Source organism: Arvicanthis niloticus, chromosome 2 (genome assembly GCF_011762505.2).
Source record: "Arvicanthis niloticus isolate mArvNil1 chromosome 2, mArvNil1.pat.X, whole genome shotgun sequence".
NCBI classification, from domain to species: Eukaryota; Metazoa; Chordata; class Mammalia; order Rodentia; family Muridae; genus Arvicanthis; species Arvicanthis niloticus.
Genome location: NC_047659.1, coordinates 1,433,489 through 1,456,007, shown reverse-complemented (window position 1 = coordinate 1,456,007; position 22,519 = coordinate 1,433,489). Strand labels below are relative to the sequence as shown.

The 22,519-nt window shown below is 50.8% G+C and overlaps 1 protein-coding gene and 1 long non-coding RNA gene across 2 annotated transcripts; one reads left to right on the top strand and one right to left on the bottom strand.

Annotated features, from left to right (window-relative positions):
* The first annotated feature begins 2,566 nt into the window (after nt 1–2,566).
* On the top strand, nt 2,567–15,830 carry LOC143441236 (uncharacterized). The gene is made up of 3 exons (XR_013108454.1): nt 2,567–3,368; nt 10,403–10,677; nt 12,325–15,830. It is a non-coding gene; the product is annotated as an uncharacterized LOC143441236 (long non-coding RNA).
* Nucleotides 3,443–21,725, bottom strand: Dbh (dopamine beta-hydroxylase). Its single transcript, XM_034496052.2, has 12 exons — nt 21,347–21,725; nt 18,285–18,431; nt 16,045–16,302; nt 15,129–15,305; nt 13,972–14,074; nt 11,996–12,162; nt 8,923–9,066; nt 8,603–8,641; nt 8,092–8,151; nt 5,284–5,411; nt 4,705–4,864; nt 3,443–3,765 (listed from the first exon to the last, which is right to left on the bottom strand). The coding sequence occupies exons 1-12, from the start codon at nt 21,710–21,712 to the stop codon at nt 3,634–3,636; spliced, it is 1,881 nt and encodes a 626-aa protein (XP_034351943.1). The 5' UTR covers nt 21,713–21,725; the 3' UTR covers nt 3,443–3,633.
* Nucleotides 21,726–22,519: the final 794 nt, after the last annotated feature.

The window sequence follows — 22,519 nt, the reverse complement described above, 5'->3', positions numbered from 1 at the left end:
CCATTAGGGACCCAGGGGTCAGCGGGATTGCTAAGGACAGCCCTGAGGCCCATCTGTCACTCTTAATGGTAGGGGAGAGCAGGCAGTCAAGTGGTTCTACATCTATGGGAAGTGAGCGAGACAAAGCCCACAGGCAGAGCTGAGCCCTTTAGAGTGGGCAGAGAGAACCATTCTTGGGCTGTGGTGAGAGACAAAGGTGGGCATTTGGGAAGGGCATCAGAAAATGGCTCAGTCAAGATATTACACTCACTCATCAGGTGACCATCCTGTCAGGATGCAAAATGACCAGTGTGCTCCCTGACTTCCTGCTGGCCCAGCCACTCCTGGCCAGTTGTGGATTCCGGCTGGTTTAAATAGCCCTGAATACTCCAGCATGTGGCCCCTTCTAAGAAAGCAGCCCTTGTGTAAATACACTAAGTATGTTAATGGCAAGCTTGGGCTGCTGGACACTGAGATCCCAGCTTCTTCCACTGAAGACCTGATGGTGCATCTACCTGCAGGTAGGCCTTTTGCATCAGTGCCCAGCATCTTAGGTTCTCACTGCTAAGCAGGCTACAGCGGCAGCCTACCGAGAATCTTTAGACAACTCGGCGAGCCCAGGAACCTGTGTGCAAGCTCATTGCAACATCTTAGGAGGTCACTGTAGTTTGAGGGGTGCCACCAGTTCTGCATCACAAGTGGTAGGTGTCCCTAGCCTCCAAGCAGTTCCCCACAGTGATGGGATACCGTGTGGATGGCCATCCACTGTTGCAGGCATGAGCCACATTCTGCCTGACATGAGGGAATGACACCAGAAAGGGAACTGTAAATATCTCATTGTGTGTGTGTTTGTGTGTGCCTTTATGTATATGCACACATATGTGTGTACATACATGTGTATAGAAGCCGGAGGTCAACCTTGGGTTTTGTTCTTTGATTGTCTACCTTGTTTACAAGATAAGGTTTCCCACTGGAACCTGGGGTTCGCTGGTTAAGCTAGGCTAATGATCTAGCAAGCCCCAGGGATCCCCATCTCCTCCCAACCTCAGTGCTAGGACTATACACATGCACTTTCGTGAGGGTTCTGGGGATTGAACTCAGGTCCTCACGCATGCTTGATAACAGTTTTATCAACAGAGCTGTGTCCTTAGCCAACCTTTGTCTCAGTTTTGGGACAGAATATCATGTGGACCAAGTGGGCTTTCAGCTCTGTTGTGTAGCCAAGGATGACCTTGAACTTCTGGTCCTCCTGTATCTGCCTCCTAAGTGCTGGGACGACGGGTGTGCTCATGTACCTGTCCCCAGTTTTATGTGATTCTGGGGATAGAAGGCAGGGCTGTGTACATGTTAGGCTAAGGTGTTCTACCAACTGAGCCACATCGCTCACTATGGCGTTTATCATTTTTAAACCAATCTAAATAAAAATTAAATAGCCACTGAGATTGAGGGCTACCAGACAGTACTGCTCTAGAGCAGTTCAGGGCCAGCTCATGTAAACTTTATCCACGGCCTGGGGACACCCTATTTGTACCCATGGCCCTCTCAGCACTGATACAGAGGAGTACAGCCCATCCTTTGGCACTCCCTAAAAGCCCTGGCTTCACGGAGTCTAGAGATTCCTCTGCTCCATGGGATACCCAACCCCAGCAAGGGAAAGCAATACACCCAGCAGCTGTGGAAATGGCTCACACTCAGACCCTTTCTTCTACCTCAGTGAAGAAGACGGGTAGATCTGGAGACTTGCTTTGGCCTAGAGCCTCTAGGAGGAATGTGATCTCATTAGCCTTACCCTACGCCCTCATGTTCAGTTCTTGTAAACTCACTCTTGATCCCCGCTTGGAAGATAAGGATGTGGAGCTGGGAACCTAGATGCTGCTATCAGATAGACCTGGGCTCCACAGCTCACTACGGGGACCTTGTCATCTAACCTCAGGTCTCTGAGCCTCAGTTTCCTCTCCTAGGGAAGAGACATAGCAAGTCCTTAAAGGTTTAGGTAGTTGGTGGGGACCTCATATGCCTCATCTGGCAGTCATAACAACACCCTGGTCATCCCAGCGAGGCCTGTTGTGACAGACATAGGGCAGGGTGCAGATGGCCTCCCAGGGGAGACAGCATAACAGCCTAGAGGGGAAGCAGGGGACTGTAGTCTAGACATGACACATGGGCAGCCGGTGGGTCTTTTTGTGGTCCTTGGGCAAAGTGCTAACCCAAGAGCCTAAGCTTTCCTGACTATAAGTTGGAACACAACTAGGAGTAACTGTGTGGGAGGTCAGGCTCCTCAGAGATTCATGAGCCTTTCCTGTACTCCCTGGCTCTAGGCTACTCAGGCAGGGGCCATAGAGGGAAGACACAGCTATAGAGATGGCCTGCCTCGCCCATCTCTGAGGCTGTACAGATGACGGAGTGCTGAACATTGCTCTGGGCCGTTAGGCCTGGCATTTCACACCGATTACATCCATGACTTATGGGCGCCTGGAGCCATGATTCATACCGCAAGGCACAGAGAGTCCGGGCACTTTCCTTCCCTAGTAATAAAGAGCTGTGCTGAAGGGGAGGCAGTCCTTAGCTTGTGTCTGCGGTGGGGGTGGGGGTGAGGGTGGGGGTGCAGGAGACCCAAGGCTCATCCATCACCCTCCCTGCCTAAAGAAGCCTGGGCTGCATTTTGCTGAAATAGCTGAAAAGGCCCAGTTTCTTATTCCCTTCCAAAGCCATCAAAGAGCTGAGCTGGCCCTTCGGCAGGAGACTGAAGGGAGAAGTCAGGGAGGATAGAGGTGACTAGAATTATAGAAACATGCCTCACTCACATGGGACAACATGTGTGATACTATAGAGCCCAGAAAGGCTCAGCACAAGGCAGGAATATTGGCCATGCATATGTGCAGACAGTGCTAGGTGAGGGCGAGTCTCATTTAACAGACAAGGAGACTGAATGAAGATCAGGGAGCTGAGTGGCTTGCCCAAGTCACTCCTTCATCAAGGGGCCAAGCCAGCTCTTCACCTGCCTACCTATTTCAGAGCCTGGCCTGTCACCAACAGGAGAAGCAACAGGCTCTGATCCATCCCATCCCCCTACAGAGCCTGGCTCTAGCCATCTTGTCTCTCTATGACGGAACTACTTGTTGGGGTTTCCCTCTAGGTGGGCGAAACTATCTATTTACTCTGCCATGAAGCGAGTTCCCCTGGTGAGTCTCTGACTAGCTAAATGCCGTGTCCTGTCTTGTTGCAGGGAAGCCGCCCACTGGGAAACATGAGCCATTCTGCAAAGGAGTATTTAAGCAGTGTTGTCATGGCATACACCAACACAAGTCACCACTGGAGGACCAACAGGGTTGGGACTGTGGGGCTTGGGGAGTCTGCACCCAGCCTGGCAAGGCTGTTCTGGAGGCAAGGTAGGTCCTGTGGTATTGAATCTGGACTCCCATAGCGAGTTATCCCTACGTGGAGCCAGCAGTGTAGAGAGAATGTCCAGGGCTGCTCTGTCCACTTGGACCTCACGGGATGCAGTCATGCAGGTATCTCCAAGGTGATATGCTCCTTCCTCCTAGGTGAACAGCACTATTCTATGGAAGGGAGTCTTCACACAGGGGTGCACGGAGCTGGTATGAGCCCTTAGGGACAAAGTGAGCCTGAAGAACAGCTTCTTACAAGATGGGCCTACTCAGCACCTGCCTCCGTAATGACCACGGTGGGGCTAGCAGGGCTCTGAGTCTGTCGAATGGGGCAGCGTGGGGTGGGTTCTTCCAGTGTGGAGGTGATCTTAGGAAAAGGCTGCAGATTCCACTCACCCTGAAAGAAAGGAAGCAAGAGATAAACTGAGGCTGGAGGGGCCAAGCAAGGTGTTATCTCCCTAGCTGGTTGGATTCTTGTCCTTAAATTAATTTATCCCGTGCTGAACATTCCCCGCCCCTTCCAAGTCAGCCTTTGAGGGTTACCACCAGAGGATCCATGTCCCTTCCCTAAGCCGTTGTGTTCTCTGGTCTGGTTTTAGCCACTGTCCAACAAGGCTTCAGCAAAAGCCAAGATCCAGCCATATCCAGCAGTGCCCCAAACTTCTCTGGGATGAGCAAGCCTCCCCATGGTGTGGGTGTTTGGGTTAGCAATTAATCCAGGACCCAAATGCTGCCAGGAAAGGTCTGCTCATCTCCTGCTGCAGTGCCTGCCTCTCCTGCCTAACAGAGCAGGCTGGCTCTGCTGACCAGCATTCTGGGCTGGCACTGCTGCTGCTGGCCAGCTCTGCTGGGAAATAAATTAGGTGCCTTTGACTCCCAGCAGGCCTCAGATAAGGAGGGTGAAGCTGTGCTGTGGGACTCTCGTCACAGACTGCTGGTTTCTTGCCTCCCCTGCCCACAGATCTATTTTTATTCCCTGAGGAAGGAGCTGACACTCAGTCACACTCGGAGGGCTGAGGTTAGTCCTCTGCTGTACTCTGCCCAGAAGAAGTGGCCTCCCTGGCCTGGCTGGCAGTATTGCTGGCCTGTTCCCTTACTGTCTATCTGTCTGTACACCTGTCTCTATCACTAATGTGGTCATTTTCTCAGTCTCATGTGAGCATTGCTTGTTGAGAAGTTCAGGGTGCCCTTCCTCAACCTACCTGGGGTCTTCCTCAAGATTTGGACAGACCTGGGATTGGAGCCTCAGGTAGCACTGGGGTTTGTTGGTATTGGATAGGGGTGAGCTAGCATTGAATGTCTCTGCGACCCACCACTCAACCCCAGGCAGTCATACCGGGAAGCGGATGGCAGAGGTCTTGTTGCAATGCATGGAGATAGGGGCGTAGTTATACAGAGCCTTGAGCATATCGCGATTGAAAGAGTTCCAAGGCACAGAGGCGAACTGCTGGGGGACAGAGGCCTGAGGGCAGGTGCACACCTCCTCATTGCCGAACCTGGAAGGAAAGACAATAACTCAGTTTACAGATATAGCTGAGGAATGGGAACCCAGCGTGGCTCCCAGCAGTGGCCCTTCCCCTCTTCTCCAGCCCTGGCTCTCTTAGCCACTGCCTAAGCTATCTTGGCCCTGTTTCCATCTTTTATAGCACCCTTGCTTGTTGAAAATGGCTGCTCTGGCAGTAGCTTGTAAGTCACGAGATTGATTAGTGATACCTGCCACAGGCACCTCTAAAAACACAGAAGATCTGATGGTATGCATGCTATCTTTGCTCCAAGAACTTAGCTGAAATTCTGTATCTGGCCACCTAGCCTCTTAATAGGGGAGGGTGTGGGGTAGGGAGCATGGTGCAGGATGCAGGGTACAGAGGCTGTCCATGCTGGGTTCCCCAGGAGCAGAAAGCAGGAAGTGCTTCACCTGTTGACTGTGTGGAAGTATTTCTGCAGGAAGCCGTCATCCACAGCGCTCTTGCAGAGCTCCAGCTTCGTCTGGGGGTAGTAGTGCACATAGTTGACACACATCTCCTCCATGATCCCAAACCCCCCCTGCAGGAGAGAGAAGACCCCGTCAGCACACTGCTCTCAGCATCCCACCTGACTGTGGCTTTCTTGTTACTACTTGTTTCTCTTCTTGCGGCAAGGTGGCATCCAACGTCCTCCTCCAGGATAAAGCCAGGAGGAAAGTTCCCCAACTCATGTGGTCTGCTGGTGGCTTGAAGGACAGAGAGAGACCCAGTGAATAAGCATCAGACAGTGATTTAAAAAAAAAAAAAGCAGAAACAAGGAGACAGGGCCTTGCTGTTCTTGTCTTATGTATAGGTTACAACAACTGAGTCTTAGAGAGCAGGGGACAAGTCTCTATGGTCCCAGTGGGAACTGACCTCCCTACACACTGCAGAGCTCACTGGCCATTAGTCACATTGGTATTGCAGAGATGTTAGTACCCAGAACGGTCCTGGGAACCCAGACCACCTATCCACAATATGGGAGGGACAGAGCAGGTGACATTCCTACTGCTTACTTTCTGCTATCAGAGCTAGTAAACTAACCCTAGATGGGGGTGGAAAGAGCTCCATTTGCATCAGGGTCAGGAACCAAGCAGGGAGCCCAGCCCAAGGCTGTCTCAGCCTCTCTCCAGGATCCTGGCTTTTTGTGAACATGATGTTGGGAGGAAGATTTTATTTGACTCATTAGAACTGGCAAAGAGAGAAAGGTCTTCACTAAATCATGACAGACCACGTGGATGGTGTGAAGCTGAGCTGACCTCAGCTTGAGTGGTTGGGGCCTGGGGTATCTCTGTGGAGGTATGGGAGAAGGAAGTTCATCATAAGAAGTCAGCCTGCTCCCTGTGTGCTAGGTGGATCTTTCTGCAGTGTCTGCTTGTCCCAAGCCCTTATTTTTCAGCTTTCATAGCTCTCCGTGAGCATGGGACACCCCCTCCCTGACAACAGCTCTGTCGCCTCAGAGATCAAGAAGGAGAACATAGCCTGGATGCCAGAGTGGAGTCTCCTTCGCTACTTACTCTCCCTCACTTTGGGAAGGGAGCTGCATTTCAAAGGCCACGATCTCTTTGGATCCACAGGTTGTCAGAGGCAGAAAGCTCGGGTCTGCCTTCTAGAAACTCTCATTTCCTCTGATCTCAGATGGAGCCCTTGCCTCCCCCAAGAAATCATGAGCCCTAAATAGCCAAGGAGGTATCTTGCCCTTGAGACATGGACTTGAAGACCTAAGATCTTGCTTGCTAGGCCAGTGACCATGAACATTCCAAGACAAGTAAAGCACTGTTTATTGGCCATGAATCTGGCAAGACAGGAACACAGCCCTGGCAGAAGCACCTCTAGCTGAGCAGGCCTAAGGGCTCTCTTCCACCAATGACTGGCAGGTGCCTCCCTGCTCCCATCCATAGCAGAAGCACCTGCAGAAAGGAGACGATGCCTGTGAAAGTGTCTGGGAAAATGCTTGCCTTAGAGACTGGCACGAGACTAAAATGGATTAAATGTATGGGAAAGAATCCAGCCACAGCGAGCTGCATAGCATGCAAATCCAGAGACGAGAAGTGTCCAGAATAGAAACATCCAGAGCAAGTGGATCTGTGTTGGGCTGGGTGAGGGGACCTGGGGGCGATAGCTGTGGCTTGACTGTGTGCATGGATTTGTGAACATGCTTCCAGGCAACGAGCTGCACACTTCACACACTTCAGCTGTGTGGTATGTGAATCATCTCACAATAAGGCTATTTAAAGAACACACGTGAAACAGCGTGGGGAACCCTGGACTGCGGCTGAAGCCATGGAACACTGTGCAGAGACAGTGCTACAGTATTGGTAGGAGTTCTAAGGTTCAGGGATGCCAGGGTGGGATGTAGCCCAGGTGTGGCTCACTCGGAACTGCACAGTTCATGTGTTAATTGTGGGATGCACAAGGATCAATTAGAAGGTTAGTGGAAACAATGACTGAGAATGGGGGGACCCAGGAAACCATGGAAAACATCCCTCTCCCTGCCCAACGTGCTCCAGACTGGTGACACATTCCCTGCATACCTCACCTTGAAAAATAGTCCTTCTACAAGGTACTCCTCTTTGGACTGTCCACAGTCCAGCCCAAAGCAAGGCCCATGTCTCCTCCCTGGAGTGGCTGACCACATCCACCTGCCTGGTGCTACCCACATCTCCACACTCCCCTGCAGCTGAACATCCTAAGAACAAGGCTCCTGGCTCATGACCCCAGCCAAAGCTCTTTCCCATCTCTCCCCTACTCTCATCCTTCCTGTCACCTCTGGGAGATGTCCGCTGAAGTGTCTGTGATCGATCCTGTCATTTTGCTTATCTCCTGTAGCAGATATCTCCCCAGGTGGACTTTTGAATTCCAAAGTACTTCCTGGCTCCCTCCCATGCCAGAGAGATACCAAACACATGGGTACCAATGAGAACCCACCCTAGCGGTTCTTAGATAAGGCCCTGAAGCTGTATTGACAGTGTTAACTCTATATTGGACTCAGTATGGGGAGTGCAGAGCCCAGCATGCTGCCTGGATAACTGGAACTAGGGGGCTGGGGCAGAAGGGTCAAGGGTCAGAGTCGCTAGAGAAGCACCCCCGGGTGTTCCGATCCATCAAGGAATGCAGAAGGGGCAGTCCTGCCTCTGGCAGCCTACACTCAACCCTGGGAATGGTTAGAAATCTTTAAGCAGACTTCTGTGTGGGTGACTGGAAAAGCCAGTGTGACTTACCACTGTGGCCAGTGTCCTGTTTTCTGTGTTATATGTGCATGAAGTGATGAGGACATCCCCCTGGAGAGAGAGGCAGCAGACACATCAGCACCTGCCCACCTGGTGCCCACAGGGGTGCTCAACTCATCCTCATGGGGACTAAGCCACTATGATGTGTGATCTCCCAAGAGGAGCCCAGCACCCTACCCAGTGAGGTTCGGAATCTCAGCATTCCTGGGCTCATATCCATCGTAGCTTCATGGCCTGACTGGCCATGTTAGATCCCCAGTTCTGCATGGGCAAAGACTACATCTTGGCACCCCCATCTCTTACCAGTGTTGTCAGTGTTCCAGTCTTTGGGGTAGTGGTTAAGACAATGTCCCCACTGTGCCATGAAGTCCACATTACCTTACCCAGCCCTGCTGTGCCTGCCCTGTGGACTCTCTCCTGCCCCTCTGCTTTCTGTCTCTTTTGGGAACAGTGCTCTCCAAATATCTCCTGCCCCAGCCATCTGTCCCTGCCGGGCACTCACCCGGTGGACTGTCACAACCTTCTTCAGCATTCTGATCTCCTGGAATTGGAAAGAGAGGAATGAAAAAGAGCTGTGGTCCCTGATCCAGCCACCTTGTTCTTCCCCACCAAAGCCTCCCTGGGTTGTCAGTTCTGCCTCAATCTCTCTGGGGAACATCAGGGTTGACTGAGTGTGGGCTTCAATCAGGGGAAGACAAGGTCAATCAAGTTGTCACCAAGACATTGTTGGCACCCAGCAGCCTGGGTCAGGGTCCACCACCAAAAGTCAGCCAGCCCTGGGAATCAGAAGGCCTGGGAGGCTGGTGACAGGCAGGTTCTCACCTGGAAGTGGGGGCTGTAGTGGTTGTCTCTGTTCACCACCTTCTTCTCTTGGCCATCCCTAGCAAGCACAGTAACCACCTTCTGGCCAGTCAAGTGTGTGTGGAGCTGAGAGGCAAAGATGTGGATTCCAGAGTCCGGCAGTGCCTGTGGGAAGAGCAGAGTCAGACCCCCAAGGGAAGGCAGCATCCCCTGGCTTACCAGAATATCGGCTTTTTCTACATGATTCTCTCTGATCTCTATCATAAACCTGCCAGAGTGGCTTGTTTAAGAGTGTGCTGTGGCCAGAAGCCCCGGACTTTGAAACCCCAACCGGCAGTCAAACCACAGAACACATTCAGGGTAGATGACACCCCTGTCCTTTGGTCTCCTTGGGGGTCCCCAAAAGCTGAGTTCTCCTTCTCAGCCAGCAGACCTCTGAAGCTCTTTCCATGTTGGCAGGACAGGACCTTCCTTCTCTATGGGCTCTCTGACAATGATGTTTGCAATTCCCACCATATGCAGGGCCCCAGACATGGGCCTGTACACAGAAGGCCATATTCTCTCTGAGGTCATTGTGATCCTGGTCAACCCCAATGATGTTGACCACTAAGCCAGTGGCAGAAAGGTAGCCAGCCCTAATTTGAGGAGGCCTGCCTTCCTCATTAAGGCATTAGGGCAGTTCCAAAGAACAGTTGTTTCCTTCATCTGTGTTCATGTCTTTAGATACCAAGTGTTCTCAGATGCACCATTATACATGACACCATTCCACCGCCCTGCCATGGTCCTTGGCTCTTCTCATGCTGCCAGCTAGAACTGAAGATCCTGGTGCTGGGAGCTGACATTTAATGACCTTGGACTGCTGTGCTTTTTTCAACTCATCTGCCTTTACTTCTGAATCTTCTGTCTTGCTCTGGTCAGCTACTGTCCCTGCCATTCACATCATGGATATCTTTATCCCCCTTGCAATGAAAACCAGGGGCCTTCACGATTAAACTGTGACTATTTATGCTGGGCCAGGGGGCCTTGCTAATGAGCCGGGAATATAGGTGTATGGTGGGATGTAATCTGTGGTCACAGGTCTAAGAAGCCAGCATCACCCCTCCTGACCTGTCTGCTTTAACTTGGGAGGAAAGTTGATTTCTAATCCTGGCCTAGGGCTAAAATTTTTGATTGAGTATAAGAAGAGATAGATCCCGGGTCTCAGCCTGAGAACACTAGTCCTAGCTAATACTTCAAAAACCAGGTGCTCAGGTAGGGAGGACTCTTGAGAACAAGTGTCATCCCATGAGTACTCTGGGAAGGAACATTTACTATGAGCTCTGTGACAAAAAAACAAAAAAACAAAAAAAAAAAACAAAAACAAAAAAAACAAACAACAAAAAAAAAAAAAAACAAACAAACAAAAACTGACTCCACGGTGCGGCTTTGGGTTATGTGTCCTCTCTTGGCAGGCCTGGGTCTCCTTGTCTGCAACCCAGGAATATGTACAATTCCATGACAGGTCATTGTAAGAAGCAGGGAAGCAGCCAGCAGAGAACACAGGACACACAGCAGACAGTAAAGTCACATCTGTGACATCAAAAGAGCTCCAGACAGGAAGACTGATGGCAGCCGGCCAGAAAACCTTGCAAAGGGTGAGAGCAGATGTTAACAGAAAGGAACAGAGGCTACGGACAACTGGAAGCTCAGATCTGTGCACTTGACTGCCTCCAAAACCACAGGGAGCCATCACGATGGGCCATAGCGTGAGACCGCGAGGAGCCATCACAACGGGCTGTGAGTGAGAAAGCGTCACAGACGGTCTAGAGAGGGCTCTGTGGGATCCCCATTGGTGACTGTCCCCACCCTTACCCAGCAATGTGGCTCCTCCAGACCTCCACGTCAGGAAATTCCTCACAGCTGCTCCACACAGCTTCTTGCCAGGTGGGAGGAGGGCCCAGCTAAGACAGAGGTCCAGCTGAGAATGAGGGCAGCCTGGCATAGGCTAGGAGCCACTTCTATTTGCTACAGAAGCCAGGGGCACTGCTGGGTCACATTGTGCTTGCACAGCCCCAGGGACACTGGGTACTTTGCTGCCCCCTTCCCCCCAGTTCCTGCCTGGTTGTGAAACATGATATGACAGGAGGCTGCACAGCCTGTAGAAGGTGAGTCCCATTTGGAAGCTTGGATACCCCATAAGAAAAGCAGTTAAAGTGGACTGTATGGGTTACTGGAGAGATGGCTCAGCTGTTAAGAGTACTTGCTGCTCTTCCAGAGGACTTGGGTTCAATTTCCAGTATCCTGGTTGGGAGGCTTACAACCATCTCACTCCTTTTCCAGGGGATCCAATACACACACACACACACACACACACAGACACACACACAGACACACACACACAGACACACACACAGACACACACACAGACATACACACAGACACACACACAGACACACACACAGACACATACACAGACACACACACAGACACACACACACGGACACACACGGACACACACAGACACACACAGACACAGACACATACACAGACACACACACAGACACACACACAGACACACACAGACACACACACAGACACACACACGGACACACACAGACACACACACAGACACAGACACATACACAGACACACACACAGACACACACACAGACACAGACACACACAGACACACACAGACACAGACACACACAGACACACACACAGACACACACACAGACACACACACACAGACACACACACAGACACACACACACACAGACACAGACACACACACAGACACAGACACACACACAGACACACACACAGACACACAGACACACACAGAGAGAGGCAGAGAGAGACAGAGAAGGGAAAGATAGAGAGGCAGAGAGAGACAGAGAAGGGAAAAGAGGAAAGTATAATCAAACACATAAATAAACATTTTTAAAGTGACGTATTTCCAAAGAGTTGGTGCACGGACATGAAACAGTTCTTGCTGGAGGTAGGTGCGTAGAGACACAGACAACCTTGATTCTGGGTCAGGGGTCCAAAGTCCTCTTGTTGCTCTCCCCTGGTCATCAAGGAGTGGGTTATGTGTAGGACCCCGTCCACTCACCATCTGGGTACACTTGTCTGTGCAGTAGCCGGTCAAGACAAAGGCAGTCTCCTGAGGGGGGATGGCCATCAAGGGTGTGTACACCAGTCCCAGCTCCATGATGCCTGCATCATGGGGTCGCATAGTAGCTGTGTAGTGTAAACGGATGCCGGAAGAGTCATGTCGGCCTGAGGGAGAGGCATGTGGTAAGAAGCAGCAGCCCCCGAGGTACCCCTTGGGGAACTGTGTGCTTAGTCACCCTTTCTGATTGAAGAGTCAGAAGTTGCTCTTAGCGCACCCTTCACCTCTTTGGGGTTTTTCATGGTAAGGACCACCGTTCCCATTTACAGATGGAGAAACTGAGGCTGGAGGGTGAATGGAAGACTCTGCGTAAGACCAAGGGTCCGGGAAGCATCTGAACTTGGCCTCAGACCTAGGACCAGCCTGCTTCAGGATGTAGCCGGCAGGCCCTCGCTCTCTTCTGCTCTCAACTCTTCCTTTTGTACTGTCTCTACCTCCCCACCCCCAGGCCAATAACATTCAAACTCAAACAGCCCCTGTGTCTCTAGGCAGATGACATCAGAGGCAAATAATAAAAAGAAGTGGCAATTGGTTAAAATTTAGATGGGGATTAAATAATGAGATAATCATGGATTTTGATATTAATAGAAAAACAGCCCATCTCAAAATTCACCAACCGACAGGAGCACCCTTATGTTTGACAAAAGATCCATAAATACATGCAGACGATCAAGGAAGACAGACGTCCCTGACACCCAAGGAGTTTTCAAAAATCCATTTGCTCTCAGGTTTTAAATGAGCGATAAATCCCCAATGGGTGCTCCGGCCGCAGCCGCCTCTCGACTTCTGCCCGCTCTGGATGATTCTCATGGCAGAGGCATTGCTGTAGCCAAGGGGAAAGTCGCTTAAGACACTAAGTTTGCATTGCCAGTTCCACATCCAGCTGGGAGCTGGGTGCAGGAGCTGCTTCAGGCTCACTGTGGACACCCCTCATGTTTAACAGGATCTCTCTACTCCTCATTTGCATAGTTGAAGATACGTGTTCAAAGGAAGGGGAGAGAAAGGAAAGGGGAGTCTGATGTAAAATGGAGTACAAGAGCAAGGAGATATTTAGTTTCTGATGTGGTGTCCTCTGCCAATCCCCTAATGATCCCTCTCAGGTTGTTCACCTTCAGGCATGGGGTGACCCAGCCACAATGGTGACTTCCTGATATTGTGCCAACCCTGCAAGATCTGTACTAAGTGGCACCATAGAATTGGAATCAATTACCCTCCCCTCTTGTACACACACCATACCACACACACACACACACACACACACACACACACACCTTGTCCCGCTTCTAGAAGCTTTTTGCAGCATGGGTGTGTCTTATTTCCCTTGAGATTCTTTTCCCTAACACAGTATTCTCAGGCCCAGCCACTCACTGCTTTTCTCCATCTCTGTGCCAGGTGGGGGAACAGAAGCAGGTGGGCAGGTGTGGCCCTGGCCTAGGCATTTCTGAGCTAACTGGACAGCTTGGTCCGTCTAAACACATGACACAAGCTGGGAAAAGAACTTCACAGAGCACTCGGTGCCTGGCTAACTAGCTGCAGGCATGGTCCTTGGCCTTCTGGATCTAAGGCCTGCTGTAGTGCCCTGGGAGGAAGTAGATGACATCTTGTCTACCCCATGGGACTTGGGAGGCTCTCTCTTCACTGAGTGTTCAGATGCTTTAACAGCACAGCACCAAGCCCTGCCTCAGGGTCCATGGCAGACATCACTAATCAATTACAGCACTAGGTTGAGGGGGACACCAGAACCCCAGGCTGGGAACTCATTTAGGATGCTAACTACAATAAAGTAGACAAGGAGCAAAGGCCTGTGTTGTCTCTGGCATGTACACACGTCCTGTTTCCTCTGTGCCTCAACAGGTTGCACCCAAGCATCTAAGAGACAAAAGCAGGGTCGGGAGATGTGCTCTTCACACTTGTACCTTGTATTTTCCGTGGATTGTGGTAATGAACTTCCAGTCGGAGAAACCGGGAGGAGTCTGGGCCCCCAAAGGCGACACCAGCTTCTTCTGGGTAGTAAAATGCCTGTGTGGGACAGGAGTATTAGACAGGGGTCCTTTGGGGCTCTGGGACAAACCTGGCTAACAGCTGGGGCCTGAGCAGAAGCTCAGCAAGTGCCTGGGTTAGAAGGATTCTCTTCTGGGGCTAAGTAGACCTTGTTGTCACACATGGAAGGTCCTATTGGCACCGAACCTGAGCTGAGCCTCCCTCCCAGGCTTTCCAGTCCTGCCCTCGACATCCTCTGGCCTGGGAACCTAGAAGGTGCACAATAAGACTCTTGGGCGTGGTCTGTTGACAACTTGCCCGACCACAGGCAGCCCTGGGATTATGCTCTGCACAGATCCCTGCGGGTGCTGATCCAGTGATGAGAGGTGCACACTCGTGATCATGTGCATTGTCCTAGAAGACTGCAAGAAGCTTTTGTGGTCCCCAAAGAGCAAAAGCACAAGCATCCTAGAGGTGACTGAGGTTGCTTGGAACCTGCACTCTGCTGGTGCCTGCCACGCCTCCTTCCCAGCTCTCTCTTGGGACATTTTAAGATGTAGTTTTGTGGAGACAGGTGCAGGGAGTTAAAATCCTGAGGATTCCAAAGGAAGCCCAGGGATGTTACAGTAGTGTCTTAACTAACTTTAAACTGTCAAGTTGACAAAGCCTAGACTCACCAGAGACAACCTCAGCTGTGGAGTTAACCTCTGTCAGATTGGCCTGTAGGCTCATCTATGAGGTTTGTTTTGATTCTTAACTGACTTAGGAGGGCCAAGACAGCTGTAGGCTGCACCATTCTCTGGGCTGTGTAAGAACACTATCTGAGTATAAGACAGCCTGCAAACCAACTAGTAAACAGCGGCTTCCATGTTTCCTGATGCTCTTCCTTGGCTATGAGTTCCTTGGTCAGAGGTGATGTGGTACATCAAGCTGGCTTGCCCCCAGTCCCTGCCTTGACTTCCCTCAGTGGTGGACTGTGACCTGCAAATGTATGCCAAGGAAATCCTTTCTTGCCCCAGATTGACTTTGTCTGTGGTATTTATCACAACACCAGAAAACAAACTAGAACAGGCATATAGCAATACGTGCATACCTTGGCGCCCAGGGCCCATGCCGCCAGCACATGGCGACAGTAGTTGAGTCGGTCAGGTTTCATTTTGGAGTCACAGGGTCCGTTGAACTTGGGGAAGTCCTCAGACTCAGCTGCACATTGGAAGACCTCCATGTGGTGCACCAGAGCCTCATTGCCCTCGGTGACAACGGCCTCATACTGCAGAGAAATAGACCACCCTGAACTGGGAGCCTGGCATCTACCTAACCCTCCCACTTGGCGGGACCAGCTGTTTCTTAGCTTCTCAGCTCTAAATGAGAAGCAAGTAAGACAATTTCAGTACTTCAGGGTTTCCAGTTCAGAACCAGGAGGTAACAGAACCGGCAAAGAGCTCCAGGGAAGAAAGGAGAGACCTACACTGATTATTCCTTATAAGATGGCACTAGGAAGACTGTTCTTGTACTTATGGGTGACTCTGGGCCCCTGAAGCTCCATTGGAAGGCAAAATGGACTCCAGTCTAGAGCCTGGGCCTCAAGGACAGCTATACAGCCAGCCTACGCTTTGCTGTGTGACCCTGGGCATTCACATGACCTTTCTGAGTTATTCTTCCTCTTCTGAAACAGGGACAGTATTTGGGACTTCTATGATGAAGTCCCTACTTACAGCTTTGGAGCAATTGAATTGAGCTACTTTTACATGAGAGGAGGTAAGAAAGATTGACAGCAGTTCTAACCTCAAAGGCAATTGCAGAAGTAAAAAAAAAAAAAAAAGAAAGAAAGAAAAAAAAATTATTGCTCTGCTCCAGGTGGGACAGGAATATAGGGATCCTGAGGCAGATGGTGAGTAGGGGGATCACGAGGGACTAGTACAGTGATACTTCTAAGAGAGTCAGGCTACCACCTCAGATTCATGCAACTCTAGGTTCAGGGTGGAAAGCAGAGATGAATCTACGTTTACCATGATGATGTGGTGTCGGGGGAAGTGTGGGGGTAGCTCAGTGATATAGCACCAGTATGTGGTCTCATTGTCAGGGATGAGGACATCAGGAGCCCGGATATCCATGGTTTGTACATCCTCAGGCATGGCCGGAGTGGGGACCTCAGACTTCAGAAGCTGCACCCGCTGCAGCCCGGTATGCAGGCCTGAGGTGTTGATGGCTTCCAGTGACTGGAATGGCTCTTCCAGGATCCCATACACTAGATGGACAGTGTCATCCTGCAGCCCAGACAGAACCAGTTGATTTCCCACTCAGAGTCAGCATAGGTTCAGTGGTGAGTGAAGAGAACCATGTCCCCTGCCCATCCACTCCTACTAGGTAAAGCTCCTCACTGTCAGCGTAGCAAATGAGAAGACCATGAATCCCTGCCTGGCCCCATGCTGCTTCTAAAATCCTGTCCCTACCCGTTAAACACTTTTTTTTTTCTTTCTCACACACTCTGAATTTGCTTAGCATTCATTCATGTATCCATCCACTGGGCTCTGCTATAAGGCAGGCTGGGATCTTACTTCCTCTATGAACCCCAAGGTCACTGTGGGCAGGGGAGAGGTATTGGTTGGTTCACAACTGAGGAGTCAGTGACCACCTAGGGAGCCAAGAAATCAATCTGGGGAGTCCTGAATTTGACAGGGAGTTGTGTGACCGAGTTTTCCCCAACCCCCAGGAGCTGGACACATAAAAGTCTACAGGCCATTGCTGTGATGAGGGCCCAGCTAGACCACAGAGATGGGTTGGCTTCCTCACAGGGTGCTATGGACAGAGGCTGACAGCTCTAGGTGGATACTTTGCTGGAGATGCCAGCAGCCCCTTCCTGAGTGGGTACCCAAGGATGTACATTCATGGTGGACAACCAGCGTGCTCTGGTTGGTAAAAGCCTCAATGGCTGCTCTTGGGAAAAACATCCTGCAAGTTCTATGCAGAAGTCTCTGGCCTCAGAATATGCAAACACCGGCCTGCTCTATGGTGCACTCTGGACTCTAACTGCTCTTGCCTTGCCTACAGGAGGGTGGGGACTTAGATGACCATTTCCAATGGCCCTGACCGAGCATCTTTGTGTCATGAGCTCCTAGGTTATTATTCTATCCCCTCTTTGGCCAAAATTCCTCATTTGTTTTCTTGGAATCTAGATTTGTCTGTTTGACATCCATTAATCAATCACAGATCTAAGCAAATGACCATACGTTTACCCCGTCCCTGAGATCCATTCTTAGGATGAATGTAACCCACCTTCCAAATCCTGTAGTCTAGCTGAGCCCAGATTACTGCCCACCTTTTTGTATAACTTTGCCACTCAAAGCCACCATCTCCCTCGCCCTAAATTGTCTCAGAGTCGAAACTGGTAAGCAGAGTATCCTAAAGCACGGAAAGATCAGAATTACCCCGCCTGCCGCTTCCCAGGCCCCTCCTTTGCTCTGTGAGCCCAGTGAAGAAGCTCATTGCAAAAATTCTGCTCTCAATTCTACCTAATGGCTGTGCCTGGTGCTTCCTGAATGCTATGGCCGCCCCTCCTGGGTGACCGTGAATAAATAAGTTTCATCCCATGGCAATAACATCTCTTCTCTGTCTCTCAGCCACCACCACAAACTGCCAGCCCCTGTCCCTACCATTAAGAAATATTAACTAAGGGAACAAGAATGCAAGGGTTCCATCAGGGGCAAGATGGACTGGCTTTTCCTAATGGGAGTGGCTAAGAGCCCCGGGTGCTTTGGAACTTTGTTACAACAATGATGTACACCACAGACCTTCCACATTGGGAATTCAGTGGCTCCAGCCTTATTTTATAGACGAGTAGATTGAGGTTTGGAGGAGAAAGGGACCAGCCCTGCACCTCAAAGCAAGTCAGCAACTGAGCAGGGTAGAAAGCCAGATGTGCTGGTCTTCGTACAGAGTTCTACATGCCAGGCTGATGGGAGCAGGGTAGATATACATCCCAGGGTAAGAGGGTCCCAAACAACAATCACACCTGGAAAGAACACTGGCTACATGTCTGCAGGGAGCTTTTGGAAGCCTTATGCTGCTAGAGAAGTAGAGACTCCCAAAACACCTTCCATCTGCTAAGTGGCTATCTCTCATGTGTGAGTGGCTTTCCCGTGTGTGTGAGCTCTACTTCAGGCTTCCCATGGAGGGAGGGGCTTTGGCCTGATACTTTACGATGCAGAGATGCTTCAGGAAAACTGAATTCTTGCAGTGGGCGACCTACCTCAATGACATAATCCTTGGGGTCACAGGTGACAAAGGGCCTCTTGAAGAGCAGGAATAGGCCATTTGGAGTCCTCTGTGCCCGGAGCAGCTGGTAGTCCTGATGGCTATCCCGATGGATCTGTCCTTTCTGGTCACTCCAGGCATCCTGCAGAGACAGGCACAGGGTCTGAGCAGGAAGGAGCCCCCACCCACGGTAGAGCACATCTCTCTACGAGAGATCACACCCACTACCCCCAGTGAGTCGCCAGCTCCACAGGAACACCCAGCAGCAGGGCTAGGAAGCTGCTGACTGGCTCTCCTCTTGGATTTTATCTGTCTCTGTTCTTTTTTTTTTTTTAAATACCACACATTATTTAATTATAACCCAGTAGCAGAACTTAGAAAAGTCAAGCAGAACAAATCTACTGTCCTCACATGTACAAATACCTGAAATGATAACAGCATATTTAGAGACATAAATCAGGAAACTGCACATGTTAACAAATAACCATGCATACATACATCTGCTCATTAAACACTGGAGTAAAGAATGAAATTGTTGGAGTCCTCAGGTATTGCCGCTCGCACCCCAGCCACACTGTTCGTTGTCATCTTTATTACATATGTGATTGCTGGTGTGACTGGATTCATTGGCTTGGATATCATAGCTAGCCTGTGCAACATGATCGTGGGACTGACGCTTATCACCCTGTGCACCTGGGCATATATCCGATACTCCGGAGAATACTGAGAGCTGGGTGCTGTAATCGACCAGGTAGCTGCAGCTTTGTGGGACCAGGGAAGCACAAATGAAGCTTTATACAAGCTTTATAGCGCAGCAGCAACTCACAGACACCTGTATCATCAAGCTTTTCCTGCACCAAAGTCAGAACCTACTGAACAACCGGAAAAGAAGAAAAGTTAATTATAAACAAATGCAGGTGCATGGCCATTTGTCAGTTAGCTATCAAAACTTTTGTTTTCATGCAGACATGCAAAGTGCTTCCTTCAGACACAGTGAAAGCCAAACACCTGAGGACTCCAACAGTTTCATTCTGTCTCTGTTCTTTTTCAATGTTGGAATCAAACCCAGGACCCCGTGTATGTAAGGGGAAACAGGCCTGTCTTGAACCAAGTTTTCTATCCCCCCCCCATATCTCCTTCTGTTACCCATGCTACCTGAAGTTGCACTCCCACCCAGCTTCTTTTCAACATGCCACACTTAGCTGGGCACCTAAAATTCCCAGAGAGTTAGCCAGACAGATTCTCAAGGCTTAGAGTGAGACCTGGAGAACTGTACTGCATTGTTAAGGAGACCATGGCTTCTGACAGGACTGCACACCAGGAATAGATATTTGAGACTAAAGCCTTGGACCTAGACTGATGATGGTAGAGCCAGAGTGGCAAAAGGCAGGGCAGCATTTAAGGTGGCACTTCCTCACCCAGGTATGTGCCCCATGCTTGCATAACATCGAGAGCAAAAGCTGCCTTAAATACTGTACCTAGGAATCTCTTACTCTAGTGCTACCTTTGCCTGGAGAGAGGTCTCCCAGCCTTCACCTGCAGGGCTCCAGGCCAGGGTAAGGGAAGAAGGCTGTGGGGTGGCATCCAGCAAGTAAGCCTCCCTCTGAGTTCATGAGCATCATAGGCCTCTGCTGTGAGGACTGTTGGGGCTGTTTCTATTTAGTTCTACCTCCAGGGCCATTGATGCTTAGGAAAGCAACACCTGCAAGAAATTAGTGAAATTTCCCCTGGGGACAGCCTCCTGGTGAATTTCCTGCTGGGGACTCTGCTGACTTACAGCAGGGCCAGCCAGGGAGCTGGCAGTGCTGCTGGGAATCTACAGTATGTACCTGACCATACTGCTGCCCAAGAAGCTCCATGTCTGATGTCTGTGTTCAAAAGAATTCATTGTGCAAACAAACATGGCGGGGGTGGGAAAGGCCCCCTCAGGTGGGAGTTGCTGCTGGAAAAGACCAGGAATCGGGGAGGAACTGCAATCCCTCTGGGGTCCAACAAGGCTCTTCTGTCTCCCACATCCCCCAGACAGACTGTGACTCCAGAGCCACTGTACAGTCAGCCTTGCTCTGTCACCTCGCCTGACAGTTCTGGGCAAATGACTGGCCTCACTGTGAAACAGGGAGAGTGGCTGCCATGCTCAGCTCAAGAAAGCATCTTCTAGTCAGGTTTAGTGGCTCACACCTGTAACTCCAACACTAGGGAAGTTGAGGCAGGAGGATTAACACAACAAAGTTGAGGCTGGTAAGAAGAAGGTACCTTCTGATCTGATAAAGAAAATCTTTGACCATCTCTTGTAGATACAGAGTTAGATTCTATCCTCTGATGGTCAGGCCCTCTGCAGAGAAAGAGTAGACCCACAGAAGATGTGTGTGTGGTGTCTCTCCTCCCTCTACTGATCCCTGTGGCTTGCAGGGACCCTGAAGGATGCTCCAGTATGTAGAAGATTTCCTGTTTGCTACCCTAGCATGCAGGTGTTCAGGTAGATTTTGAACAGAAGGAACCAGAGGTATTCAGTTGGCTTGGGCTCAGCTTGTGTGGTGAGGGTGTCCCACATCTGGTTTGCAGTGGTATCTGTGTCTACCTTCACCATCATTGGGTATAGCACAGAAGGCCTGTGAGTGCTGTGTCCCAGGCTGGTGTGCATGCTGCCTGCTCTACTAAGCCACATGCCACCTGGCCCATAACAGGTGCACTGGTAGTGTGGCATGGAGTTGTTATTTGTAAAACTGGAGGATACGCAGGGTCTGTACTCATGGCACGTGGGGGGGGGGGGGAGCGCATGCTGCATGGCATGTGGGTCCTCCATATGCCTTTACCATCCTTAGGATTGCTGCCATCATTATTTGGGGGTGCATTCAAGGACTCCAGGAAGAGCCCGCTTACTGTTCCATCCTCTAGTGAGTTTCCTTAGGATGCTGAAGGGCTTAATTCAGATTAACAGCATCAAACACAGAAGCAGTAGGCAAGCTTTCTTTACTGACTGTAGAGCATGTCTGTGTGAAGATAGCCAGCTGGGGTAATGGATATGAGGACAAGACAGAAAGGTGGCAGAGGACTCACCGCAAAGTAGGCCCTGTCCCCATCAGTCCAGAGCATAATAAGGTCTGCGTTCTCCATCTGGCCTCGATCCGACATTCCAAACAGGACCCCGGCCCTCAGTCCTCGTACCTGGAGCTGGAAGTGGATGATCTCCTGTACATAGCTGACGTTCCATGAGAGCTCTAAAATACCTTCGGGGTCCAAGGGGATGTGGTAGGGAAAGGGGCTCTCTGGAGGCTCTGAACCTTGCAGTGCAGCCACCAGGATAACCAGGAAGATGGCCACCGCAGTGCCATACATGGATGCTGCCTCACGGGCGCTGGGGCTGGGGAGGCTGCTCCAGCAAGGCTGGTGGCTGAGGTAAGCCTGCATGGCTGGGATGAGCATCCCAGCCCCACCGGCCATTTATGCCTGTCTGGTGGGGTTGGGCCAGGCTGCACCTAATCACATTTGTCTGGTGGGGAATTCAATTGTCCTGGTGGCCCTCCCACCAGCCCATGCCCTGGGGCAAACACTTTGCTCCCATCCTCCCCTAATTGGCACTAATGACACATGGACATCACTAGATTAAAGCAGGATGGCTGATGTCCTCCAACAAATCTCTGACGCCTGTTGGAAACAGCTACTCTCTGCAGACATAGGTCCTAAGGACACCTCCAGCCAGGCCCTGCTGAGTGCCTCATAAGCAGCCAGGTACCATGTCCTCTCCAACTGCTCCAGCTGAGGTCCAAGGGGCTCCTTCCTGAGTGACAGTGAGTGGTGGGTTCCTTACTCCTGTTTTTACAATGATGAAGGGTGGATAAGTTTTAAACTAAAAATAAAAGACAGTCCCCAAATAGTCCATGTTTAGACACTCTCTCCGAGGCCTGCTGTTCCCACTTTTTCTCCTGTTTCCCCACGGGCTCCAGCTGGCGCCACGGCTGCTACAGAAGGAGTGGGTACAGAGACAGTACAGAGCAGGCAGAAAGGGGGTGAATGGGCACCCGTGGCTGTGGGGATGGTCCTTAGGGAAAGGGGGTGGGGGACACACCTGTTCCCATCTCACTAAAGATCTCAAACCCAGGGCTTCCTCTTGCTTCTCAGGTCAGCTGCCCCCAGTGCTATTTCTCCTGTAGCTGTCACATGTTGTCTACATAGGTTGACCTTCCTATTTATTGCTCAGCCCTGCCTGTCTCATGATGAGAACGGGTACTG

What these genes read in the sequence shown, in the direction of transcription:
- Dbh (XM_034496052.2), bottom strand. Translation starts at nt 21,712, where the DNA reads ATGCTCATCCCAGCCATGCAGGCTTACCTCAGCCACCAGCCTTGCTGG. An exon ending in CAATCCACGGAAAATACAAG is followed by an intron (nt 12,163 to 13,971) that starts GTACAAGTGTGA and finishes CCTCTCCCTCAG; the next exon opens with GCCGACATGACTCTTCCGGC. An exon ending in ACAGGACACTGGCCACAGTG is followed by an intron (nt 5,412 to 8,091) that starts GTAAGTCACACT and finishes TCTCTCCTGCAG; the next exon opens with GGGGGGTTTGGGATCATGGA.